Source organism: Cibotium barometz, chromosome 12 (assembly GCF_041138505.1).
Source record: "Cibotium barometz isolate CiBa-2024 chromosome 12, ASM4113850v1, whole genome shotgun sequence".
Classification (NCBI taxonomy): Eukaryota; Viridiplantae; Streptophyta; class Polypodiopsida; order Cyatheales; family Cibotiaceae; genus Cibotium; species Cibotium barometz.
In genome coordinates, this window is record NC_141057.1 from 6,502,999 (window position 1) to 6,530,776 (window position 27,778).

Here is a 27,778-nt window from a genome sequence, read left to right on the forward strand (position 1 = left end):
TGGTTTATCATCCATTCATGCAAAATACACAAGAATATAGCAAGTGTTGGTTTCATTGATGAGTCCACTTCTTACCTTAACCAAGCCAAGATTGCACAAAAGTTTTGGTTTCATCCATTCATGCAAAATACACAAGATTACGGCAAGTTGAAGATGCATCCTAACGTTGTTAAGATTGCACATTGTTCCCTACCCTTAACAGCCATTTTATTCCCGAAATTGTATTCACATTCACAGAGACGCGTATGAAAAGACAATACCACATCAAGGTAAATTAGAGCCCTTGATTCACCAAAGAAGGTTCTTACAGCCTGGCACACTTCCTTGGGACCTCTTGCATCCCTTCTTGCTACCAAAGAGATCACTTTAGGCCATAAAAGGGCAAAGAGTCGGCCACACGAGCTGGAAACAACAAAAAAACCACGAAGAAAAGTTTCCAACCCATTGAGGCGAAAAGGATAACCTTAATTTCAAATCTGTTCAAATCATCAAACTTCTGGTTTCAGCCCATCTATGAATGTGAACATTTGCCAAATGCTTCCATAGAAAAGGGAAGCTTCCATCTGCTTCTAACCTGGTGTAGTAAGTTGTTGCCGACAAACATAGCCCTCTGAAAGAGAGCAAATACAGATGAGCAACTCTATCTATAGAGCCTTCTGAAGAACTTCAAAAACGTTATGAATACTCCTTCCTTTTATACTAGCAGGTTTTTTCTTGGGAGTGCATTCAGTTGCAGCTTCACGAAGCCGTTTCTGCAATTTCTTTAACCCAGCCTCAGTAGGTGGCGTGAACTTGAAATATTCTGCAACAAAAAGCAGTGTCTACTTAGTTATTGGATTGCCTGTAAAAGGTAGGTCTATACATTTTTCCTTTTAGAGATCACTTTTTTGAAATATTTGAAAAGTACTCTCTCTCTCTCTCTCTCTCTCTCTCTCTCTCTCTCTCTCTAGTGAGATAGTTTTGATTTGTTTCTATTTTATTTGCCCTTCCATGATGAAATATGCCATGGACATTATTGTATCACTTTGGTCTCATAGGGCCGTTGGGTCTTTAGTAGACGCTTAATGCTGAGAGACAGGCCGACCCCGACAGGACACCTCCCAAAGAGCCAGCACAGATTTCTGTCATACATGCATCCACATCAGAGTATACCACCCATACTAGTGCCTCTGCTCTGGCTTCAAAGCCCACCACCCATACCCATGCTCCAGCCCCGTGCGGCAGAGTTGTTCTTAGCAAGAGAGCCCAATCTATTGTATGACCCAGATGCCCCCGACCTAAAGCACCAAGACTCTCCACCAGACAGACACAGATCCAGGAGGTTCTCCGCCGACATGACATGCTCCCATCACAGAGGCCTGACCCTCTTTCTACCCTGAGACTTGTACTAGCTGAGGAGGGATCATAGGATAATCATCTGCTATCTGGATGTATACACATTGGTGTTTTTTCCATGTTCTCATTTCCTTTTCAGTTCTTCCATGGCTCAGTATATCTATCATACCATTGTATTAGTTATGGTCTCATAGACCCTTGGGGCCTTCCGTAGACGTTAATATAGCTCTATTCCAGACAGTGACATATTGGCACAGGCTATGGGAGCTTCCACTAGAAAGATACCCCTGGCTAGCCCTGGAGTCCTTGAGACAGCTGACACTCGAGGGAGATACAGAGTGCTGGTATGCATAGGTAGGCACTTGGTTTGGCATGCACGGCATGCAGATGGAGGCACTCCCCCCGTTCCAGTACAGCATAGAGGCCCCGTCTTTTGCTCTCAGCTGCACAAAGTGGAACAGGGTTATCAGGAAGGACATTGTCAGACTGGATACTTGAAGCAAGAAGCTGATAAGCAAACATGTCACAGGAAACTTGTGGATTCAAAGATCTCCCCAGTGGCTAAGTTTTTCCTTTCATAGTTTCAACTTTATTAGACCACAAATTATGTTGGAGCACATTACCAGTGCCAACATTGCTCATGTCCTTTGAGCCGTCTGAAATAGCAATTATCCCCCCATCCTGCAAATTACCACAATGAGAAATTACATACTCAATTGGTATACTGGTACTAATGACCTCAAAACTGGTAAACTGGTTGGTGATGACATAAAAAGAACCCATGAAAGATAGGAGAACACCCTTCCAGAGGTTTCCTTTACCTTATCTCGTAGAAGACTTTGACTGCGCCAATGAGCTAAAGGTGGAACGAGCAACCTTCCTGTATACGTGTAAGTGATCAAACTTTCTGTATTAAAAATTAACATGATACAGTATGCTAGATATGTTAAAACAAGGCATCTACTAAGCATACAGATCATGCATACCAGAACGAGAAGTTTTCAACCCAAACGCTGCTGAAATGAGCCGTTTCGATACCGATACTCTAGGACGAGGAAGTGGAGGTGGAAGCATCTAACAGAAAGAGAAATCGAGCAACTAATTTCAGCTCAGCAGATTGGATAAACAAAAGTGAAATTACATGGCACAACTTACAGGCAAATCCAATCACATTTCAACTAGCAGTCCACCCATCAGACCTCAACTAGCAGTAAATATATAAAACAGCATACCGAAGTCTTGCATGAAACGTGCACTTTCTTGCCCTCCCTGGCTGCATTCATTCGCTTATTTCCTGATTGATATCTTGGCAAATCCACAATCTCACCCTCTGTCAATCTTCCGCCAGCAGCTTTTGACCTTGCCTTCTCTTGTACTTCCCCATAAGACACAGGGGAACTCTTTGCCTTTGATGGATGTTTAGCCGGAGTCCTGGCCTGAAAAACCTATTGATAATCTTTCATTAGAAATCATATTTTTGGACTGATGAGGAGCTGAATCTCTGGACGGAAACTGTGAGTGTAGCTTCGAACAAAGCTTACACAATCACAGATTGAACATTAATAAAACTGTTTACAGATATACCCACCATATAGGGGGGATATTGGCCACCGCCAATGATGAATGGACAATCTTGCCTGTCCAACCCCCTGCCTGTGGGACGGGTGGGGGGGGGTATCCATATCCAGCGTAAGTAACGTAAAAGATTCAACATTGGCGACTAACTCACCAAGTAATTGATGCCCTGTCGTGTGGTTCTCAATAAAGAGCCTATGTCCCTCCTTTTCAATCTGTCTTCCTGCTTAGCATTTGTAGATATTTCCACATCTTTAAGGGACACAACTTCTTCCATAGCAATCAGATTTTCTTCTGCTTCTCTAATGTTGCGACCATGGATCTCCAAAACCTCAGCTGCACATACTTCCTCCTGTAAATCATCATCCCTTGTCTGCAATAAAACATGAACATCCACGGTAGCAAGGACATGAATGCACAAGTCATCATACACTTATATTGCATGCTACTATGACATCCCTGGTCATGCTATGACATGTATAGCATGACTATGCTAGTAATTCTAATGGAATAAGCTTATGGAGACAATCGAATGGATACAATAACATACCACATGATTGATTGACTGACCCTCACTTTTTGAAATGCGGGTTTTCTTCTTGTTCTTTATCTTTTCCTGCTTTTGAATCTCTGTAGACAAACACACAGCTTCCTCTGACCATCGGTCAATCTTGATAGGTTCCACCTCACTTTTATACTGGCATGAGTTCACAACCAAAAACTCATCCACACCAACTTTTTCTGAAGCAGTAATCCAGCCTACTCTTTCAGACCCTTGGCCAGTCTCTACAGGGCTCTCGTTACCTTCTGTATAATAGCATGGGCTCATGTTTAGAAACTTACCAGCATCAATGCCATCTGTGTTCTGCAATACATCATTCATAAATTCCATGTTGCAGTGAGACCTTACAGCCTTATATTCCATATTATAACTATACATGCACAAAATGTAAGCTTACATCATTCTTGACTGACTTTCTTCTAGACCTTGTAAAATAAACTCCTTCCACCCTCTTCTTGAAAAGTGTGTCTGGGGAAGTGCAAAACCTTGTATTTACACTTGTATTTACACAGGATTTGCACTGCCCCCCCACCTCTGCAGTACAGTGTTTCTCTTCACGATCTTTCAAAGCACAGCTATCAAACTGTGCAAATACATCAGCTCCATTTGAGACATTGCTAGTCTTGTTTTGATTGCCATCCTGCATAAAATTCCATAAGGTACACTTCCATAAACAAATAAAGAAGCCACTAAGCATGACATATTGCCTTAGTCGAAGAGTGTGCATGGTAGACTTGTCATTTTCTTCCAAACGAGAATACTTACTGAATGCCTTTTCATCCGGTGCATCGATCTTGTGATGCGTGGTGATACCTGTAACTTTTGCATGGACTTGTCTCCCATGTCTACAAGCTTTCCCAGATTTTCTTCTGAGTGATGCAATTGATCCCATATGGCTATACCTGCACCACCTGGTGTCTGAACTGCACTGATTTCTTCATTTAGTGCATGAAAAGCTTCCTTCTGCGTCCCATCCTGGACGAATCACATTGAATTAAGTGCTTATGACATCAGAATCAGAATCTTGACGTTTCAGAAACTTATCTCAGCATGAGATTTGCAAGTGTTAAAAGATCTAATGAAGAACTTCACAGTAAGAGCCCTAATATTTTAACTCACCGGATTGGCCTTGCATCTAGATTGATCAGAATGAGTGTTCTCTTGCAGTGTCTCTTCGATGGCACTTGTTACATTCTTGATCTCTTTCTCGAGATTGGTGTCTGTAGTGCTTGAGTGCAGAATTTTGTTATTCATTACTTTGCTTGTGTCTGCTTGTATACTGTCATCTGATGGAGGCCAGGTATTCACTTCCTTATTCATAATCACACTTGTTTTCTTTTCTGTTTGAACTTCTGCAGCCAAAATTTTACTTACATTGGGTCCCAAAATAACGACATTCTCTTCAAGGTCACAAGAAACTAGCACATTGTTGCCACTCAATGGTGGTACAGTCTTTTCCTGATTTGAACACCCTTCAAAACTTAACTGAGACATCTCCACACCACCACTCAAGCCACAGCTCCCTGCTGAAACTTGGCATGCAGGATCACAAGAAACTGGCACTTTGTTGCCACTTGTCGGTGGTGGTGGCACACTTTTTTCCTGATTTAAACACCCTTCAAAACTTAACTGAGACATCTCCACACCACCACTCAAGCCACAGCTTCCTGAGACTTGGCATGCAGGGTCCCTGGTGTTACATGCTCGAAATTCATTGTCCAATACATGATTCCATATGTACGGAAATCCTGAAAGGAATGAATGTACCATCTGCCCAAAGAAACATATAGAAATAAGCTTTCCAATGGTTGAAATAACAAATAAACCTGTCAATGAAACTACTTGCCTCAATAGAGAAGCCATTAGAAACAGTGGTGCAATCATCAATCAGCCCCACAAGTCGGACTTCAACACCATCCTTTGCCAGCAGCCTGCACTTTTCTATGCGTTGCACAATGGCTGTCGTCTCCAGTCTTTCAATACCTGCTCTTCTGCACCAAGCTAGAAAAATAAAAAAAGCTACCCCTTGAAGCAATAAAACCCTCAACTAGAAGGAAAACTGTTTATATTACATTCAGAACTAGGTGCAGAAGATAGTGTACCCTGGAGTTAAGAAACCACCAACTGCTACCTCTGCACTGTGAACACCACTACATCTAATCAAGTACCAGCTGTAGAGTGTAATCTGAAGCACATCCAGTTGACAAAGTATTTATAGCACTCTCTTCTCTAAATCTTACTCGTGATAATGCTCTCAATAGATGCCGTTTATAAAAATCGAGCTGGCTTCTTTGTATGTACCTGATTTGACAGTGCCATGCAGTCACCCGATCCTTTGGATGTAGCTGCCATCCTCAGATTTTTCTGGTTGCAGTTTCTAGACTGCATTTCCAGAAAAAGACACAAGGGCAAGCTTATGAGTATTACTTTGGTCAATGCAAATCAAGAGATGCTACATGCTTAAGGATCTCAAAAAACAAACTGACTTTAAGACTGCTAGCTTTTGGATGTGTTTTGTGTTCCCTTCTCCTTCACAAGGTTATTTATAATAATCAATTTAAATCATCAACATCCCCATAATAGCAAGTAAATTTAACAAAACCTACTTGTGGACCCATTGTTGTAACATGCAACTAGTACGGTATGATCGTGTAACGCACAACAAGACCTTCTTTATACCTTAATGTTAGTGAGCATGAAGCAGCCCACTTTTATATTTATTCATAGGAGATAGAGCTAAAGAGAGAGAGAATGCAAAGACCACACCAAATTGGGTCCCAATCTACCCCCTTAAGGGCCCCCTCCTGCAAGCACGAGTATTTGCTTTATTACTTTGGAGAACTTCTGTTACAATGCAGAAAACTTACTGAAGATGATTTACAGAGGATGCCAAACACAAGGACAACGTAGACCAAACGTCTACTGAACCATCAAATGGGTTGAAGACGAATGTGAAGTCACTTCAGAAAGCCTTATGCACACCTAGATCTGCTGAGGGAGATACACTACTAAAGGCTGAATGCTGAAGAGAACTTCAGGCTGCCTTGGGACTGAAGCACTAGGGTGCTTTGGGCTGAGATGATGTCCAGAAATAAACTCAATGCTCAAGCTGTAGTAAAACCTCAAAAAAAACTCCTCGAAAAAGTGAACACCAAGATGAATTCCACACATGGCAGTGGGGCTCGTATACCGCTGGCTACATGTGACGCTACTTCCTGCAGGCAGTGCTGCTGCTGCTGCTGTTGCAGGCAGCGATGTTGGCCACACAGGCAGAGCAGGTGGAGATGCTGAGCAAGCGGCACAGTTGGGCGCTACCTGAGATAGGCGGCACAGTGGCGCATGCAGCAGAGAAAGCAGACTGGCGGTGGCGCAAGTAGGGGAGGCTGGCGGTGACGGATGCACAGCTCCACAAACTAGCGGAAGCAAAGGTTGAAGATGATCTCCGTACTCTCCACACACTTCATGCTCAACAAGAGGGACTCAAGCTTCTTTTATACTTGGGGAGGGCCTGCTTTTTGCCAAAAGCAATCTTTTTGCTTTGCTTTCTGTTTTTGCTTTAGTCTTTTAATAATAATAAAATCACTCTCAGCTTTTTGGCCCTAGGGCTGCTTTTTGAAAAAGCAGCTTTTAGCTTTTTGATCCAACTCAGTCTCCTCTTTCCAATGGTGCCCTTCGCTTGTGGTCAACTCAATTTGACTTTTTTGCTTTTCCTTGCTTTTTAAACAAAACTGGTGCTTTTCCTTGTGCCAACATAATAGTCCATGTTCCCATGCTTTCATTGATCCTGTCCAGTGTCCGGGCATGTGTTTCATCATGTGAAAAGAGCTAGGAGGGCCAAATAGTTACATTCCCTCCCTCTTATATCGCACTTGTCCTCAAATGCGGAATACAAGTGTTCCATAAGTTCTAGATACTATCCCCATTTGGTGAGCTTGTTGTTAAAATATTGCATCTTTCTCTTAATGCTGTCGTGGAGTTCTGTCGGCCTGTTTTCTACAGCCAACTGCTTCATGCACAAGTATATAAGAGTTGCTCTCTTTTATTCATTTTATCATCATTCACTACCCTATTTGCTAGCTCTTGTATTATGTAACCTCAAGCTAATAAAGCTCTAGTTTTTGCTTGCAATCTTTCTCTCTCTCATGTTTATTTGCTTCCGCTTGTGCACATTCTTTCATGGTATCATACGCCTAGGGTCTGGCTGCTGCACAATCTGCTTCTCTCTGCTTCCCTAGATTCTCGGGGCTGTAGATCCTTCAAACAGTGGCTGCATTTCTTCTTTCTTAGCTGCGTTTTTGCTCTACAAGCTCTCCAACTGCTGTTGGCCAGCCCCCAGGCTGCGTTTTCTTCTACAGAGGCAAGTGGAGGAGGTCTAGCTGCAGATTCAGTAAGTGCATCAGACAAGTGGCACATCAACTCTTCTCCCTCCAAGATCCCCTCCCTCTTCCGGTAGGAGATTCCCGGTGGTGTGTTTTTTGGGTTTCTTTTGCTACTATCCAGCCTGCATCTTCAGAGGGGGCTATTAGTCCCTAGTTGGATCCTGTGGAAAGGTGCTTGAGAGAGCACGTGGATTGCTTAGCTACAGAGGTTGTTTGAGACATAGCTTCTTTGAGAGGCAGACATGGGTCCCCCCTGCACGAACAAGGAGGACAAGCTCAGTGGTTCGAACTATGATCACTGGAAGTTACAGATGAAGGTCTGGTTCACACACAAGAGACTCTGGGAGATTGTTCAGGGCCATGAACGAAAGCCCGAATGCCCTACCAGCTCTAGGAAGTGGACTCAGGACCAAGAGGACGCCTTTCTCGCAGAACTTTCAGCTTGGGAGAATCAAGACTCAAAAGCTCACTTTGCACTTGTACGAGCCATCTCACCAGAGGTCTCCCCCGCCGTGCAAACATTGGATTGTGCTACCTCTGTTTGGAGAAAGCTGATAGATCTATATGCACGAGACTCTACAATGCAGTCTATCAACCTATTGGGTCAGCTCTTTTCCCTGGAGTTTTTAGCAGGGACTTCCATGCAGTCATTTGTGATGAAGGTTAAGGTAATTCATGACCAATTAGTGGCAATGGGTACTGCCCTGACCTCTTCTCAGTTAGCTGCTCTCCTCCTCATCAGGCTTCTTGCAGATTATGACATGGTTTCCCGAGCTTTGCGGGTTCAGATCACAACATGTTCCCTCGAGTTTGATGATCTGTGTACTCTCCTCTTGGAAGAGGAATCCATTCTAGTTTCACAGGGGAAGTTGAAAGTTTCATCATCTATTGGACCAAATCAAGCACTCTCGACGGTGCAGAAGAAAGTTCGGAGTCGGTGTTACAAGTGTGGGAAGAAAGGCCACCTGTCAAAGGATTGTCAGTCCAAGGACAAAGGCAAAGCCAGTGACAAGGGCAAGTCTTCAAAGAAGGGCAAAGACAAGTCACATGACACTGACACAGACTCGTCTAGTGATAACCCATCTCTCCCAAGGCCTTACAGTCTGGAGAGAACATGACTGGTGTTCTGCTCTGATCCTAAGGGCATCCCCCCGCATGTCGTCTTCCAGAAACGGCTTGTGGCAGGGAGAGGGAGCTTTCAAAAGCTCTCTTATATTAAATCTGGAGCATGGGACCCGTGTGTCGGAGTTCCAAGTATAAAGACAGGCAAGTTCACTTGATGGTCCGGATGAGTTCCAAGATCAACCAAGTTTCCTTCATGGTTCAGATGAGTTCCAGAACTATTGGTCAGCAAAGACTATGGACAGGATGCGTTCCATGTTCATTTGTTCGAGGTTATTGGATGTGATGTGTTCACAGTTCTACTTTGAGTTTGGAGCCAAGCAGATTTGCTTTTGCTCTTTATAGTGGCATTATGTTTTCTGAAGACAATAAGCTGACATGTGCATTTTCCGAGGTGTACTCAGTACTGGCCATGCTGAGGTGTCCATGGTCGCATCTTCGTCATCAGTTTTCTTTTAACTTTTTTGCTCACTTCAAGATGCAAAGGGGGTGTTAAAATATTACATCTTTCTCTTAATGCTGTCGCGGAATTCTGTCGGCCTGTTTTCTACAGCCGACTGCTTCATGCACAAGTATATAAGAGTTGCTCTCTTTTATTCATTTTATCATCATTCACTGCCCTATTTGCTGGCTCTTGTACTCTGTAACCTCAAGCTAATAAAGCTCTAGTTCTTGCTTGCAATCTTTCTCTCTCTCATGTTTATTTGCTTCCGCTTGTGCACATTCTTTCACTTGTGCATTTGGTCTTTCCCCATATCTGTGGTGTCATCTCCTCTTCTGGCAACATCTCAATGCCTTATCTTTGACCTCTTGATGGTACGTCTTCAGGTCCTAAAACATGTGTTAGATAAAATTAATGCATACTAACTTTCTCCAAAAACTAGACAGAAGGTAGTCCAAACAGGTATGCATCATGCGCATCTATTGGTTATGCCAAGTACTGGACTATCACATGCCATAAATCCAAGCATTGTCCACACATCAAAAACAACACACAAAGTCAAAGAAATTCAAACATACATCAGTATGCAATACACAAGTAATGATCCTCCTGTTCATGGATTGTCATGTCTAGTCTCATCGGAAACCAGTGCTGAGCTATCTAGCTCCCAAGGCATAGTCACAAGGGACGGAAGGGATGGACTGTTGGAACAGAGGGACGCCGAGTCGGGACGGTTCAGGAACGGGGACGGCAGGGGGACGGTCGGACGTCCCCTTGGAGGCGTCCCTCACAAGGGACGGTGAAGGGGACGGCAATAGGAACGGGGATGGCTGTGGGGGATGGCAGTAGGAACGGGGACGACAGGGAGCCATTCTAGTCATGGGCCTTTAGCCTTGGCCCATAGGCCTTGAGCCTTTGAGGCTTTGGGCCTTGGCCTCTCTCTTGCCTCCCTGAGCCCTCCCTATAAGAAGACACACACACACACTCCCTCTCACACTTCAAGCTTTATCTTCACACACACACACTCTCTCTCCCTCAAGCGGCAAGCCTCAAGGGCCAAGGTCTCAAGTTTCAAGCTCTCACACAAGCAAGTTGTAGCCTCTCAAAGACACTCTCCCTCACACACTCTCTCTCTCAAGCTTCACACACACACACACACACACACACACACACTCACACACACACACACCCACCCATCCTCACACTCAAGTTCTCCCTCAACTTTCAAGGCTCAAGCCTCACTCACTCTCTCTCTCTCTCAAGCTATCAAGTGACAAGGAGGCATCCATCATCCATGGCATCCTCCTCGTGGCAGTGGCTCTTCAAGTTCCAACTACCCGTAGAAGGACGACGGGATGGACATGGTGGGATGAGGTCAATCACACCCCATCCCCTCATGGAGGTGGTGCACAACCATGGACATGCAAGCTTTGCCCGTATAGGCGAGTGGGTGGTACTGACAAAGTAATTTTTAAGTGCCGTTCCTACCCCCGTCCCCGTTCCCTACATATGGCCGTCCCCCGTCCTGTCCCCGTCCTCGTCTCCCGTTACCGTCCCCCGTCCCTTGTGACTATGTCCCAAGGGAAACCGTTCAGACTATCCTCAAGGCCATCTGGTCACTAGGACCGCTCGAGAGTTCATTGATAGTCATCTCAACCACTTGGTCGCATTGACCGTCCGACTATGAACTCCAATACAGTCATCTGGTTGCTATGACCACCCGACTGTGAAATCCAATACAGTCAGCTGGGCCATCTCGTCGCAATTACCACCCAATTGTGAAATCTAAGATATCTGGCACAAAAAAAGCCGTCAAATGGGTCATATGGCATTGTTGCCACCCAAATACAAATCTTGCTCCTTGGGTTGTTTGGCATCGTTGCCACCTGAACTAGAGCATGTCCAACTAACCATTACATAAGCAAGATAATGATCGATTCCATTTTAATATGAATATATACAATGAAGAGGACTAGAGGTACAATTCCTCCCTCTTAAATTTGTCTTGTTCGCAAGATGTGTATGCTTGTACTTCAAATACATATGGAGGATTCTGGACCAATTGCTTCCTCGTAAGCTCGAAGTATCTCTGGATAGTCCTTGATGTGCTCCTCTAATATCTATTTCGCATCCAAAGGCGAATAATTCTTAAACTTCAAGAGGAACTTTCTAAACATTGTCTTTCCTCTTTTTCTCACGGAATGGAATACAATTTGTTCCGACTGAAGATTTCTTCTTGTTCTTCGACCTCTAGGGACAATCCCGTATATGGTTTCAATAAGCTGACATGGAAGGCAGTATGTATCCTCCGGAAAGTCCATCCGAGAGCATAAGTCATTGATCTTCACTGTTACCTCAAAAGGTCCATAATATCTAGGAGCAAGCTTGGAGTCCTTGTACTCCTTAGCTTTAAACTTTTTGAGTCTTGTTTTCTCGAATCTCAACAAGACCCAATTTCCTTGTTCAAAAGTGACCTTCCTTCTATGCTTATCTGCAGCTTTCTCTTGATTGGCTTGAGATGTCTCGATAGCTCTTTGAACCTGTGCAAAAGCTGTATCCAAATCTCGAACAAACTCGTCCGCATGGAAGATCTCTTCCTTGGTTCTTAGAACGGGCAACAACAATGGTTTGCCATAGATAATCTCAAAGGGAGCTTTGCCTGTCGAGGAATGAGTATACTCAACCAAAGGCAAACACTTCTCCCACTGATCCTTCGCTTTGAGGGCATAACACTCAAGCATATCCAAATAGTGAGGTTTGCAATCTCACTTTGTCCATCTGTTTGAGAATGATAAACCGAAAAGAAGTTCAGCTTTATCCCCAGATTGTCGAAAAGAGCTCTCTAAAAGAAACTAGTAGTCTGAGGATCTATCTCCCACAATGGACTTAGGCAATCCATGGTGCTTGAAAATCTGCTGAATAAGCAATCTTACCATATGCTCTGTGCGGATAGTCTTCTTTACTGGAATAAAGTAGGCTTGCTTACTGAATCTATCAAGAATAGTCCATATTTTATCATTCCCAAATCCTGACTATGGCAATCCAAAGATAAAATCTATAGCAATACTCTCCCATGGAACACTCGGAATTGACAAGGGTTGCAATAATCCTACGGATTTTTGTTGATCAAACTTGATCTTCTGACAAACCAAACATTCTCGAATATATTCCTCAATGTCCTTTCTCATGCTAGGCTAATAAAAATAACTCTCCAAAGCCAGAGTTGTGGTCAAGATGCCTCTATGCCCTATGTAAGGTGGAGCATGGCATTCTTCCATTACTTTTGGCCTCAAATCTTTAGTCACACATAACCGAGTTTGCATCATAAGGAACCCTTCCTTGATGACATCGGAGGTCACCAAGTCTCCATTCTGCAATTTGTTCCAAGTATCTTTGAAATCCTCATCTGTAGCATAGAGATCTTTCATCGCAGTGAAATCCATATGATATCCCATAGAGATTGCATGGCTCATAGGTCTCCGCGATAAAGCATCTGCTACTTTGTTGTCCTTACCATGGGTATGCATAATCTGGAAATGAAATTGGGCCAAATAACAAGCCCATCTTATGTGCTTTCCGAATATCTTAGGTTGAGACATGAAGTACCTAAGACTTTGATGATCCATCTTGATAATAAACTCAACACCCATAAGATAGTGCTTCCAAATCTTCAATGCATGAATGATAGCCATCAATTCTTTCTCATATGTAGGTGCGGTCTTTTCGGCTCTTTGAAGTCTTCGACTCTCATAGACCACAGCATGGCCCTCTTGGTTCAAGATTGCTCCAGTGCAATCTCTTGAGGCATCACATTCTACCATAAAAGACTTTGGTAAGTCCAGAATTTGGACCTTGTTTGGATCCATCCTGACCCCTTTGGACCCTTCCTTGGACACTATGTGGCCAAAGTAGTGAATTTCTGGCAAAAAGAACTCACTCTTCTTGCCATTCACATACAACTTGTGCTTCCACAGTTCTTGAAACACAATATCCAAGTGCTTTCAATGCTCTTCCTCATTCTTAGAATGCACAATAATATCATCAAAGAAAGTAGCTACAAACTTTCTATGTGGCCGAAATATTCTTTTCATCATTCGGTTGAAAGTAGCTAGGGCATTGGTAAGACCAAAAGGCATCACCAAATACTCATAGACTCCAAATGTGGTCTTGAATGCGGTCTTGTGAACGTCCTCTGGATTAATCCTAACTTGATGGTAACTACTCTTCAATTCAATCTTGCTAAAGATGGTGGCTCCATCCAATCTATCTAGGATGTCATCAATCCTAGGAGTAGGAAACCTGTTTTTCACAGTAATCTTGTTTAGTGCCTTGTAATCAATACACATACGCCAAGTTTTTTTGCACCAACAAAACTGGAGAACAAAAGGGTGATGAACTAGGTCTAATCAAACTCTTTTCCAATAACTCATTCGCTTGCTTCATAATCTCCTCTTGTTGTGCTTGACTCCCACAATATGGAGGTCGGTTAGAAGGTGAACTTCTCGGAATGATGTCAATCTGGTGATCTTCCGGTCTCTCCGGAGGTAACTCTCCTGGAAGAGTATTTGCAAAACAATCTTCATATTTCTTTAGAAATCTTTCCTTTCATGATCAAGAGTTGGGAGTGATTCATCACTCTCAGATTCCTTTAGATCTCTCACATATACCAAGTACGAAGAAATGGATTGCTTTATTGCTTTAGGAACCTGTACATGACTAATGAATGGAATAGAATCCCCCTCAACTCCTATATCAAAAGTTACATTCTTGCCTTTAAAAGGAAACCTAATCTTGTTTCTAGCCCAATCAATGGCCAGATCTATGTGTGAAAACATGCCTTTACCTGCCATTTTATCCAGCCCAAAAGGGCATTTTTGGCATTTTATTTGTCTTTGCTGCTGGCCAACAGCTTACCTTGACCGACCAGCAGTCCTTCAGCATATAAAAGAAACTCAAACATTATTCACTTCAATAAGAACACACATCTGAATCTTGCTGCAGCCGATGCTTCTTCAAAGTTCAGGCAGCGCATCTTTACCATTCTGCTGCTGCTGGTGCTTCCACATCTACAGGCTGAGCATTCTCTTCAATCAGCGTTTTCCTAAAGCTTCAGTCCTGCAGCAGTCGTCGTCTACAGCACCTTTGTGTTACTCTGAAGCTGTTCTGCAGTACCTTGTCTACAGTACCTCAGCGTTTCTCAGGTGCTGATCTGCTGTAGCTTTTCGCCTACAGGATATCAGTGTTTTTCTACAACACATGAGACAGCAGCCCTCTCTGCAGCAGTAGAGCTTTTCAGCAGGTTTACTTCAGCATCTACTAACTCGGGATCGCGGCCCTCTCTGCCCTCATTCATCATCGCCGGGACAGCAGCCCTCTCTGCTCATTTCTTCGGGACAGCAGGCTACCATCTGCCTTGGATTGTGGCCTTCTCCACCCTCTGCATTATCACGGGACAGCAGCCCTCTTTGCTCCTTCAGAGCCTCACACTGAGCTCTTGTAGTGGATTTCATCATATATGTACTCACTCATTTCAGTGGATTTATCATATATGCACTCACTCATTTCATGCTGTGTTGATTTGCTCTGATCTCTCATACATTTGGCCCTTTTGTACTTTTACCCTCACATGGTATCAGAGCTATCGTGAGCAAAAGGCTTGAGAGCACACAGCATGGATCCTCTACCCACGATTCTGAAGGACCAGCCTTTCTTACCAGATGTTGATTCTCCTTATTCAGATATAAATCACACGGAGGATGGGACTCCTTATTCACTGGAGAGCCCCATTTGAGGTCTTTCATTGGAAGACGATGCGCCCACTTACACCTACTCACCCTCTACACCCTTGGCATCTCGTCTTTCTTCTCCGAGCTTATCAGACGTCACTTCCAGAGGAGGATACATGCCTACAGCCAGTGTGCCAGAGGAGGATACATGCCTACAGCCAGTGTGCTAGTATTGGACCCAGGTATCCAGCCTCATTTGGAGAGCCTTGGTACTCAGTCTAGCCGACAGCTTGGACTTCGGTATGGGACTTTTTCTCAGGAAGGACAGGTACCTCCTCGGTCGTTCGGAGATCCATCATCATCAACCCTGTCGGTGACCGCGTCAGGTTCGCATGTGCCTGTGCTTATGTTCCTAATTCTACCTGGGTGTCTTCTTCTCTAGCATAAGTTCAACATATGGCACCATCAACTACCCTCGATCCCTGGAATTATGTGAACCCAAATAGAGGAGGGTATAGGAGTACAAATCACTCCCATATTTCTACCTGGGTGTCTTCTTCTCTAGCATAAGTTCAACATATGGCACCATCAACTACCCTCGATCCCTGGAATTATGTGAACCCAAATAGAGGAGGGTATAGGAGTACAAATCACTCCCATATTTTTGGTGTTCAAGGAGGTAACAATGTTTTCTCTTTTGGTTCACCTTATGTTCCTGCTCCTAATGTGTTTTGGAATACTGCTCAACCTCAAGCACAAAACCCTCCCACCCAACCCATGTCTTTTCCTACTAGTGTTGGCATGCAACCATTACCGGCTGCACCCCCATTGGGTCCTGCGTATGGATTTTACCCAACACAGGTATCTATCAGCACTATGCCTTTTGACACTGCGGTGCCACCCAACATTCCGGGATATCAGGTGGTTTCCCAACCCATCTCTGGCACTAATGATTTTCTTGCTTATGTGCCCACTCAAGGATTTGTACCTCAGCCAAGTATTCCACCTATGCCGAGTGCCAAACCTTATATTCCATCTTATGGAGTACCCTCGCCAAGTCCTACACCTGTGCCTGGTATTAGTAGATTTTCTCGAGCTCCTCCTCACCCTTTACACTCCAGATATGGGTACCCACCATCCTGGACTCCCTCACCTCCTTCCTTTCACATCTCTGTCCAGAAATGCTTTCATAGAAAAGACTCGTTTCCATGGGTTTAAATACACCACATGGGCTAATCTTATGGAACAAGTTTTCACTTCCCAAGGTTCCAGGAACCTAGTGAAGGGACTTGAACCAAAACCCCACCCCTCACTAGCTCCTCCTGAAGTCATTCGCTATTGGGAGGCTAGGAATGCCACTGCCATAGTGGAGCTCATGCAAGGCCTTCTACCGGAGTTTCATTCACAACTCCAACAGTTCCCCTATGTCTCTGATAGATGGGCACACCTTGCAGAGAGATCTGCAGCACGTGATCGCACGCGTCGCATTGATCTTGAACATCAAATCCGGCTTTTCTCTATAAAAAAGAGTGATGGCCTGACTGTGAAGGTTGATCTTGAACATCAAATCCGCACGCGTCGCATTGATCTTGAACATCAAATCTGGCTTTTCTCTATAAAAAAGAGTGATGGCCTGACTTTGAAGGTTGCTAAATACCGATGCCTTAACGCAGAGTACGCCACCACTAGCTCCGCCAAGTCTAAAGAAGACTAGGTTATCACTTTACTAAACAAGTTGCCTCCTAGTTTCTTTTGTCACACACACCATTAGTCTAGAACCTATGCCTAACCTATATGAGTGTGAGTGCCAACTCTTGTGCTTCGCTCGATTACATGCCCAGTTTCATCCCAAGAAATCTTCCTCCTCTACTCAAGAGGGGGCCCTTGTGTCCAATACCACCTCTACTCAAAAAGGACAGCAAGGGAGGGGGAACAACAACTCCGATAATCAAGGCAAACCTCAAGGAAACAATACTGATCCCAAAAACCCTGCCTCAACACCCACTCCCTACTGGCAAATTTTTCCAAAAAGAATAGATTCTGCACTCATTGCCAAATGCCTGGTCATGTTGATGATGAGTGTGGCATTAAAGCCAAGGAAAATAGAGGTAACAACCCCACTAACTCGAATTGCCAAAACAACCAAGGTGGCAGCAATGCCCCTAATTGGCGGTCAAGAGAGGGTAATAATCCAGCACCTACTATGCAGGGTATCCCCCCAACGAACCCGCAACAAGACAATGGTACAAATTGGCCTAGATTATCTCCATGGCGACCCACTGGTCAAGTCGCTCAAGGTCCCCCCACCCAATCAGTTTCTTTTACCGCCCCGGAAGAGAAGTTTGATTGGTCATCTCTTACACCACATCCCAATCCCTCGGCCAATGTCGCTTAGGTCACATTTGAGGTTGATTTTGGTCACTCTTCCAGAAGGAAGAAGAAACAACAACCTAGACGACACAGTCCACATGTAGAAGCATCCGCCCTCGTTCAGATTTGTCAGTTACTTGATGATCTTGGCGGGTCATCAATGTCTGCAACACTAGTTGAGCTCGATATCTCAACATGATGGTCATTACCTAGGCCATGAGAGTGCTAACCCACTCTTTCCAGTCCATAGTAATGAAAACAGTATGCCCTCAGGTCGGGTCTTGGTGATATGGAACACTAGGACCTATTGGTTGGGTCTGTATTATGGAAGGAAGCCTTGACCCCCATGCTCAAGGGTGATCCAGTTTACTCGATCTATGGTTGGATGGGGAGCCTGAGCTTGCCAATTCTAATTTGGATTAACTGCGTGTGAACTTGTGTTTAGCGGATCTTGGAGAAAGTTTGATCACAGCAAACCTTTGACAATGCTAGAATCATAGCTTAGAACTTGGGCAGAGATACATGGATAGAGAGCCAAAGGACAGGCAAGCTTGTAGCGGATCTACTCCATATTGGACCACATTTTAACATTAAGAGGCCAGGTCCCAAAGAAGCCAGGTTATTGGTTGCTTTGTGGATTTCTGCAAAGCTTTTGGCAATGTCCCTCAGGCACGTGTCCTTAGGCATTTGTAGGATTTGAGGTGTATCCTCAGAAATAACGTGGAGCATTAGAACACTTCATGAGTCCGCTACTAGCAAAATTAGAGTCTCACGGGGTATGTCACAGGAGATCTCTAGTACGATCGGGGTGAAATATGCATGCCCCCTCTCTCGGACTCTATTTGGGCTTTACATTGATGAGATCTCCACCTTCATTGATCAACTAGGAGGCACAAGTTCTCCTCACATGCACCTTAATCCCCCTCTTGCTATATGCAGATGATATGTTGCTCATTTCAGATTCAGCCCAGGGATTACAGAGGCATTTGGAGGCATTACATACCTTTTTTGAGAAGCAGGACCTTACAGCCACTTAGGAAAACCAAGATCGTGATCTTTAATACCTCTCACTCAATAGCATCCGAACATCAATTCGATTACGTGGGAGATCCATTGGACACTGTCACATCTTATATTTATCTAGGAGTCACCTTCTTTGGCCCAATCTTCACCATGCATCCGAAAGCCCAGGCTAGATTGACGAGGGAATATGCAGCCTTAGCCCTGCTCGAGAGAGAGTGCTTTTAGACACACTTCCAAGAACCTAGCATCAAAGGATGGCTCTTTTGACATTTTGGTAGCACCGGCGGTGATTTACGGGGTCCCTACTAGGGTCCAGATCTTGGAGAGGAATGAGAGGCTCTAGGTCATGATGTTCTTCCATATGACTTGGAGCAAACTATCGAATCCACACCCCATCATCAAGGCACAGTTCCAAATAGCCCCCTTTGATGGTAGATGCTTTCTAAACAGTGACTTACATCACCTCCACACCTTGAGGCTTGGACACCAACAGATTACCTAGGCTTGCTTGTGGGGAGTCCTCTCAACAGCTAGCAGATCACAGACATGACCACGTTTCGTATGCCAAGGTCTCCCACTGGTTCGTTACATGGGCTTCATATGGATCACCTCGGAGTCCTCTGGAGTAGATCACGGGCATGACCACGTTTGGTATGCCAAGGTCTACCATTGATTCCTTACATGGGCTTCATATGGATCACCTGCCACCTTTCCAGTATAGCCTAAATGTTCCCCCCCTCTGTCTCGACTCTCACCCATCAAGACATCAACCACATCATCTGAATGGACCTCACCCAAGAGAAGGAGAGAGATAGGTGTGTAACTCTTCTCTATACACAAGCCCCCATGAGTGCAGTTGGCCAATAGAAGGACAACCGACAGGACATAAAATGCCCACGACCAGAAAAACCATCAGTCGGCCAGCATATCAGGGTTGGCCCTCACACGTGTGGAGTCGGCCAGCAACAGAGAGCAAATGGGATTGCCTGTGACCAATCGGCCAGCATCTGGTACAGCCAACAGGTCCTACACGGCCTCCCACACCCTAGAAAAATAGGAAAAAATGGGGAAAAAATACGGGGAGTGAGGAAAAATGAGAAAACACCTATATAGGGCGGGCACACCCACAACAGAGGCCCTGGTGTCTGATAAAGACAGGAGATGACTTCTAACACCCCCTCTCAGCTCCTGGCTGTGAAATCAACCCTAGGGAGCTGAAGTGCCGCCTGAGCGTAGCCTGAGGTAGAGACTTCGTGAAGAGGTCCGCCGCATTGTCCTCCATCGAACAATAAAGTAGCAAGATGTCACCAACCAAGATCTTCTCACGTACAAAGTGATATTGTATCTCTATGTGCTTGGTCCGAGCATGGAAGACCGCGTTCCGAGCAATAGCTATACAACTCTGGTTATCACACTAGATAACTGTGGGCTCCTTCTGTGGAAACCCAATCTCGCCTAGCAGCCTCCGCAGCCACACAACCTCGCAAGCAGCACCACAAGCAGCCCGGTACTCTGCCTCTGTCGAAGATAGGGCAATAGTTGGCTGCCTCTTACTGCTTCAAGAAACTACTCCTGAGCCGAGGGTAAAACTGTAACCTAAAGTGGATCTCCTCGTGTCTTGATCTCCTCCCCAATCTGAGTCACTCCAACCTAGGAGTCTGACTCCATCCCCTCCTGTGTAAAAGAGTCCTAGATCCTTCGTACTCTGCAGATACCGCAAGATCCGTAATCCTGCGTCCCAATGAGACTTCAACGGCATCTGCATAAAAGGCTCAATAGCCCCACGGAGAAGCTCGAGTCCAATCTGGTGTTCAGCAACCAGATCAATGAACCAACCAACTTCCGATACTGCGAGGCATCAATTGGCTCACAAGGATCATTAACAATTAACTTTGTGTTTGGGTCCATCGGCGAAGTAATAGGCTTGCAGTTCTCCATCCCAAAGGCCTCAAGCAACTCATGAACATACCGCTGCTGAGAGACAAAAAACCCCCTCTGGGTCTGCCAGATCTCCAATCCCAAAAAGAGGTGGAGTAAGCCTAGGTCGGTCATCTCAAACTCCTTTGACAAGGCAACCTTCGTCACGCCAATGTGCTCCACATGACCGCCGGTGAGAATGAGATCATCCACATAAAGGATGATAATCGTAACCATGCCGCGTTCCCGAAAGAGATACAGGTTGGGATCTGCAACCGATCTCTGAAAACCAGTCCGAACAAAGAAGGAATCAATCTTCTGATTCCAAGCCTTGGGAGCCTGCTTAAGACCATACAAGGCCTTTCGTAACCTGTAAACCATCCCTTCTGATCCTGGAACAACAAAGCCTAGAGGCTGCTCAACATACACCTCCTCCTGCAGGTCACCATTAAGGAACACAGATTTTACATCCATTTGATACACTGGCCATCGCTGTAACGTGCGGAAGCTCTGGGTAGTCTTCTTTCAGCCCTAAACACTCTTGGAAACCTTCTGATGCAAAAACGCACCATCTGATGCAAAAACGCAGGTAGAGAGAGAGTAGAGAGAGAGAGTGAGAAGTGCTGGAATTTCAGTATATACTATGGTACAAAAAGGTACATATCCTTGCAGCCATGGGCTGCCTTCATAAAAAGGTTGTTAACCCCTAAATCTGTCCCCTATGGGACCTCCTATGATCCAATCCCCTAGTGGGAGAGAATAACTCAAACATGGAGCAAAGGTGCCTTTATATAGGCCTTGGAGCATGTGGGGAACTCGCCGACTGCTGGTCGGCCAGTTATTAATTCATAAAATCCATTTAATGCTGCCGACTGTGTCTTCTAGATGCGCCTGCGGCCAGCACATTCTGTCCTGCAGCCGACAGTCCTTTGGTCATGCTGATGTCAGCCTCCATGCAGCCGACAGCCTTCTGATCCATGCTATGCTCCATGTCCACCTCAGATGAGTCACCTGAAGCTCCTACCTTCTGGTTCTACTGGTTCATAATCTTTATCTGCTTGCCTCTTCTGGATCTAGCCCTAGAAATGTCCATGGCATCTGTGATGCACATGACATCCCCCTCTGCTAAACTTGATGACGGGAATCCAACCTGCTCTTGGATGACTGTCATCATCCCAATCCTGTTCCGAAGTCCCTCTGTCATCATCCATCCCTGGCAAACCTTTTTCTCCGAAAATCCGATCTGTTCTCCAAACCACTCTGTCTCTGATGAAGATCTATGCATTTGGTCTTCCTCTAGTCCACAATCCATTCCTGCCCTGACTCTGAACACCGTCTTGGTCTTCATTCCTGGAACTGAGTCTGGCACTCTCACATCACCCTTGGAGGATCAACCTCCCTTGGGACCGTTCCCTTAGAACCCATCTGGCTCACGGAACTGCCATCCCCATCTGGCACTGTGGAACACCACCAACAAACCTCCTGGGAGTTCTTCCCGATCTGTGTTCCCGCCTTGGGCTTCGAATCCGTGTACTTTCCTGTACCTTGGACCTGTACACCATCATCTGGGACTGAATCAGTGTTTAGCTTTGCTGAGCCTGATGCTCTGATACCAATGTAACGTGCGGAAGCTCTGGGTAGTCTTCTTTCAGCCCTAAACACTCTTGGAAACCTTCTGATGCAAAAACGCACCATCTGATGCAAAAACGCAAGTAGAGAGAGAGTAGAGAGAGAGAGTGAGAAGTGCTGGAATTTCAGTATATACTATGGTACAAAAAGGTACATATCCTTGCAGCCATGGGCTGCCTTCATAAAAAGGTTGTTAACCCCTAAATCTGTCCCCTATGGGACCTCCTATGATCCAATCCCCTAGTGGGAGAGAATGACTCAAACATGGAGCAAAGGTGCCTTTATATAGGCCTTGGAGCATGTGGGGAACTGGCCGACTGCTGGTCGGCCAGTTATTAATTCATAAAATCCATTTAATGCTGCCGACTGTGTCTTCTGGATGCGCCTGCGGCCAGCACATTCTGTCCTGCAGCCGACAGTCCTTTGGTCATGCTGATGTCAGCCTCCATGCAGCCGACAGCCTTCTGATCCATGCTATGCTCCATGTCCACCTCAGATGAGTCACCTGAAGCTCCTACCTTCTGGTTCTACTGGTTCATAATCTTTATCTGCTTGCCTCTTCTGGATCTAGCCCTAGAAATGTCCATGGCATCTGTGATGCACATGACAATCGCTGAGAAGAAGCAAGGGCAAGAACGGTCCGAATCGTGGTCATCCGTGCTGTCCGTGCAAAGGTATCCTCGTAGTCGATGCCTGGCCGCTGAGCATAACCTTTAGCCACAAGTCTGGCTTTGTGTTTGTCCACCGACCCATCTGACGCATATTTGGTCTTAGAGACCCATTTGACACCAATGACTGACCATTTCGACGGCCTCGGTACCAACTCCCATGTTTTGTTCTTCTCGATGGCATCAAGTTCCACCTGCATGGCTTTCCTCCAAGTATCTTGTGAAAGGGCTTCCTTAACGGAAGTGGGCTCCTTGTCCCGCATAAGACGAGACATCAGAGCATAGTGTACCTGAAGAAGCTCCGCTAAATTGCTTTTATCACGGACTCTGTGCGATCTTCGAGGGCCGTCCTCTGTGGTCCACTCGGAGGGTAACTCCGTGACACCTGACTCCCGAAGGGTGTCCAACAACCACCTAGGTACTCGAACAGATCGTGGAGCCTCCTGCCGTTGCGGGGGCTCTACTCCAACTGCGGGCTCTTTGATTGAGATGGATCAACTGGAACAATGGTCGGGGAATCATCATCAGACTCTTCTGGATCTCCAAGAAGTGGCAGCTCCTCGACAGTGGATACTGAAACATGCTCATCAAAGACCACATCCCGGCTGACAACAATCTCATTCCTATCTGGATCATACAATCTGTATTCCTTGGAAAGAGAATTATACCCCACAAATATAAGCTTGCGGGATTTGGAGCCAAGCTTCCCCCTCTGCTTCTTCGGAATATATACATACGCATCACTCCCAAAAACACGGAAGAGGTTTCTTGCCAAAATATGCCTCAAACAGAGTCATACTAGGCATTGAAGTCGTCGGAGACCGGTTGAGGATATGGACAACCGTTGCCACAGCTTCTCCCCCAAAGTGGACGAGGAAGATCACGATGCTCCAGCATGATCCTCGCCATCTCCACCACAGTCCTGTTTTTTGCGTTCTACATCTCCATTCTCTGAAGGCGATCCTGTATTGGCCAGTTTCCTCTTGATGCCATGATTTGCACAAAATCTGAGAAATACATTCGAGGAGAATTCACCCCCTTTGTCAGCCCTGAGAGTCTTTACCTACAATCCACACTCTTTTTCCACCATCACGTGCCAATTCTTGAACCGTGCAAAAGCTTGGTCCTTCTGTGAAAGAAAGTAGACCCACATGAATCTGGTACAGTCATCAACAAGCAACATAAAATAGAGAGATCCTCCCACTGATGGTATCTGCTGAGGTCCACACAAGTCAGTGTGAATTAACTCCAATGGTTTTGAAGCCCGCCTGCTTCGGAAAGGATTCCCTATGCTGCTTACCACGTATGCAAGAACTGCAACGTCCTTGCCTGCTACCAACATCTGGCAAGCCAATCACCATCTGGTCTCGAAAAGCTCGCCGCAGAGCATCCACATTTAAGTGGCCAAAACGAAAGTGCTACAGATCTCCAACCTGAGAGCCTATCAATGAGGAGAGTACAGAGAGCTTGAAGATACCATTCTCCACACCGCCTTCCCAAACAACCTGGCCAGTCTCACGTTCCCGTAGAGCAACTGAATGCTCCTCAAATTCCAGCATGCTTGCCCCCTTTGCCGTCGGGAATAATCTCCATCCGGCCGTCACTGTCTGGAATCATCGGAGTCCATCATCTCTAAGTGCACAAATGCAGGAGTCTTTGCAACTAAGGTTGAAGAATCAACACTCTTCTCGGTCCGCTTAGGACACTTTCTCCAGTAGTGGCCTTTCTCGCCACAATCATTGCAAGACCGCTCGGCCTTCAATTTCTCTCGTTCTGTTTCAAGCTTCTTCTCATAAGACTTCCATACGCCTCTGGCCAACGTCATATGCTTTACGTGATTGATTACGTGTGGTGTGCAGTTGAGGAAGATAAATGACCGGACCCTGGCGTTGACACGATCCCACATCTGCCTGTGCCTCACAGTCCTTCTTCATTGACAGTAACTCCCCTTCCTCTGCTTCCGGCTGTGGAACCTCAATAACGATGAAATCAGCAAGGTCATATGACTCCAGCACAAACTCCATCATCACCTTCTAGATGCCATAATTGTTCCCGTCCAACTGACGATCCACTGGGAACGTGGGGAGAGTTGGGATATTCACATGCTTCTCAGCCATCTCTAACAAATCTGCCATCTCGGGGATGTAACTGAAAAGGGTGGGTGGGTGCGAAAAAAAACTTTAAACCTGCAAGTGGCTGCCCAGCAACTTAGCCCGCCTTCCTCTTGCTACTTCTCTTCCCAAACAATCCCTAACAGTCCACCAATCAGCAACGTAACAATCCCCCTCTTGCTCAGAAAACTCCCAAGATCTTTCAAGAGCCTAGGACTCTGATACAATGTCAAAATACGCAGTGGAGATGATAACAAAATCTGAGACCACAAGAGCAAGTAGAGTGCAGAAAATAGACAGCACAAGAGAAGGAGAGATATAGGTGTGTAACTCTTCTCTATACACAAGATCCCGCAATGAAAACAAGATACAATAGGTGGGGGGCCATGGGGCCATTTTATATGGCCCCATGAGTGGGGTCGGCCACAATAGAAGAACAGCCGACAGGACATAAAATGCCCACGAACAGAAAAATATCACAACTTGGCAGATTTGGAGAGCCAGATGCACAAAGGCTATTGAGGGCACTCAGATATATGACACTTAGTGCATTTGTACTATATGGGGAGATATTATTCACACTCTTATGACCACATGGGCTCGTATATAGAGACCTTCCAGATCTGCACATGCAAAGTGCAATGTTTTCATGAGGGAGTGGGATCAAGGATGACCCCACGGGACTCTCTTGGCACCTTTGTGCCCCATATTGGCTACAATCAACCTACATTTTGGGATGAGGTTTTGTTTTGCTCCGGCTTCCAGCCCTGATTTTGTAAAGGTTTATTCATACTTAATAGAAGTCTCCTTTTTGTCCCCAAAAAAACAGCCGATGAGGCACGTGAATCTATTGCTCAAAACAAATAGGACATGAAAGGATGAAGAAAAGCCATGACTACCTGATTGAAGATTGATGGAGAAAGCAGCCTAGCAGCCAAGGCAGGCTCGTGTGGAAGGCCAGTTCCCAGGGCAAAATCGTCTGTTTGGGGAGTCCGTGGTACATATGTGTGCTCGGAGTGATGGCGGGGTGTTTGCAAACAGTCAGCCCCTGAAAATTGCGAAGGCCTTTCAGCAGGCCGACAGGAAGTATGCAGACCGCACCTGGATCCTTTTGCAGAATCGGTACCAAAACTGCTTGGGTGAGAACAGGGACACTCACTCTTCGTCTCTGAAGAGGGGGCTTTCATGCAATTTGGAGAGTCTGACCTTTGCTGAAGGAAGGCATGCTGTGTCCAGCAGAACTTGCAGCTGCAACCTCTGGCTTGATCGAGGAGAGGGCGATGAAGTTCTGGGGTTCGCAAGAAACCCTCACGCGAAAGAAGCCCTTGATGGGGATGATGATAAGGAGGAGGAGGAGGTTGCGCAGCATCGTGACGGAACGCCATTGATAGCTTCAAGCAGTGTCATGGGAAATGAAATAGTAGGCGGGAAAGGAATTACAAGGTTGCATAAAATTTCCCTTTTATACTAAGGTAATACACCCAAAGAAAGCCAATATCAATATCTATTCTTCATTTTCACTATTCCCGTGTAACACGGGGAAGGTTTGAGAAACGGTCCTTACACTCTTGTATCTACATTATATAAAAATTAGACTAAGGTCTACTTGAGCATCCAAAAGTAAGTTTAGTCTAGAAGCCCAAGACTAATAAGTGATTGTTTACAAGTGAACTTGTCTATGAGAAAGGGCAATTCCCTTGGGTTGGATTAAAAACTAAGGTCTTGTATATAAGTGAACTTGTCTAATGAGAAAGGGCATTTCCCTTGGGTTGGATTAAGGACTAAGCTCTTGCCTCTTGTGCTCTTCCTCTTTATCCTGTAAATTCACATAAGGCCTGGCCATCTCATGCACCCACACTCTTGAACTTGAAGTGAAGTTCATGAAATATTAAAACATAATATAGTTAATATTATCTTGCTTAGGTGAACATGTATACATAGGGTATGCCGCCTTGAGTCCATAACTACTCTATGCTTCTTCTACTCCTATCACTTAGTGTTGATATGGCCCAAGAGTATAGAAGTGATGTTGGGCACCCACCTTTGGATTAACGTTCTCCCCTCTCGGTTCTAGGTTTTTCCTCAGGGCCTAGGCAATGGAGGTGTCGATAGGCCAAGGTTAAAGAATCTTGGAGGGATTATTGTCGGAGGCTATCGATTATGACGGTAAGGATGTTGATGCAAATGCATGTGCCTACATGGAAACAAGTAAGGGTGCTTAATGCGTGTGCTTGAATGGTGCAAGCACCTACCTACTTATATATACCACAAAAGCAAAAACAATATATATTGCAAGTAAGAGTATCTACAAGGGGGGGTGTTCATCAATGTTGAGGCTCTATAACCATGTTGCAGAGTTTGTGAGTATCGGTATATTGTGCATGAGTGATTTAGAACCATGAGAGAATTCTCGTATAATACACTCCTCCCTCCTCTATACAAAGCTCTATCTGACATTTTATGCTTGTCCATTCGACACAATCGACTTGACTTAGACTCTTACGCATATCTCTCTAGCACATATGACTTGGACAATGATGAATAGTAAGAAAATAAAGAGGACCATGACACCAAAAAAGTACAAAGATTGACTAGGACTAATAGCTCTCCACTGTGTTTTGGGCTTTGAGAAGACTCTAAACTATTTGGGATTGCACAATGAATGATTGCTAATCCCTTTCAAAGTAGAGTTATCAATGATTGAGGATAAAAAATGTTATGGCTAGGAATACAGCCCTCCACTACGTTTTGGGCTTTGAGCAACAAACTCTAAACTATTTGGGGTTACACAGTGAATGATTTTTTATCCCTTTCAAAGAAGAGTTTTTTATGATTGAGGACAAGCATGTGTCGATGATAAGCCACTACATGTGTTTTCTAGAAGTGAGTCTTCAAAGGTAACATGGAAGTGACCTGGCA

The 27,778-nt window shown here is 45.2% G+C and overlaps 1 protein-coding gene across 6 annotated transcripts; it reads right to left on the bottom strand.

Annotated features, from left to right (window-relative positions):
* Positions 1–264: 264 nt before the first annotated feature.
* Positions 265–26,358, bottom strand: LOC147632996 (uncharacterized). Of its 6 annotated transcripts, none has more exons than XM_086806014.1 (15): positions 25,759–26,349; positions 5,774–5,854; positions 5,575–5,657; positions 5,319–5,463; positions 4,592–5,242; positions 4,238–4,447; positions 3,870–4,112; positions 3,754–3,775; positions 3,461–3,540; positions 3,065–3,283; positions 2,568–2,771; positions 2,322–2,409; positions 2,157–2,215; positions 1,959–2,016; positions 265–802 (listed from the first exon to the last, which is right to left on the bottom strand). In XM_086806014.1, exons 1-15 carry the CDS (start codon positions 26,242–26,244, stop codon positions 645–647), a joined length of 2,787 nt encoding a protein of 928 aa, XP_086662140.1. In that variant the 5' UTR covers positions 26,245–26,349; the 3' UTR covers positions 265–644. The 6 variants fall into 6 exon arrangements, with proteins under 6 accessions (XP_086662140.1, XP_086662139.1, XP_086662137.1 ...); XM_086806013.1 differs by having other exon boundaries at positions 2,568–2,780; XM_086806011.1 differs by having other exon boundaries at positions 3,461–3,775; positions 25,759–26,358.
* Between the last annotated feature and the right edge of the window lie 1,420 nt (positions 26,359–27,778).

What these genes read in the sequence shown, in the direction of transcription:
- LOC147632996 (XM_086806009.1), bottom strand. Translation starts at nt 26,244, where the DNA reads ATGGCGTTCCGTCACGATGCTGCGCAACCTCCTCCTCCTCCTTATCAT. An exon ending in GTCAGTCAATCAATCATGTG is followed by an intron (nt 3,284 to 3,460) that starts GTATGTTATTGT and finishes GTTTTATTGCAG; the next exon opens with ACAAGGGATGATGATTTACA. An exon ending in GTTGAAAACTTCTCGTTCTG is followed by an intron (nt 2,216 to 2,321) that starts GTATGCATGATC and finishes ACACGTATACAG; the next exon opens with GAAGGTTGCTCGTTCCACCT.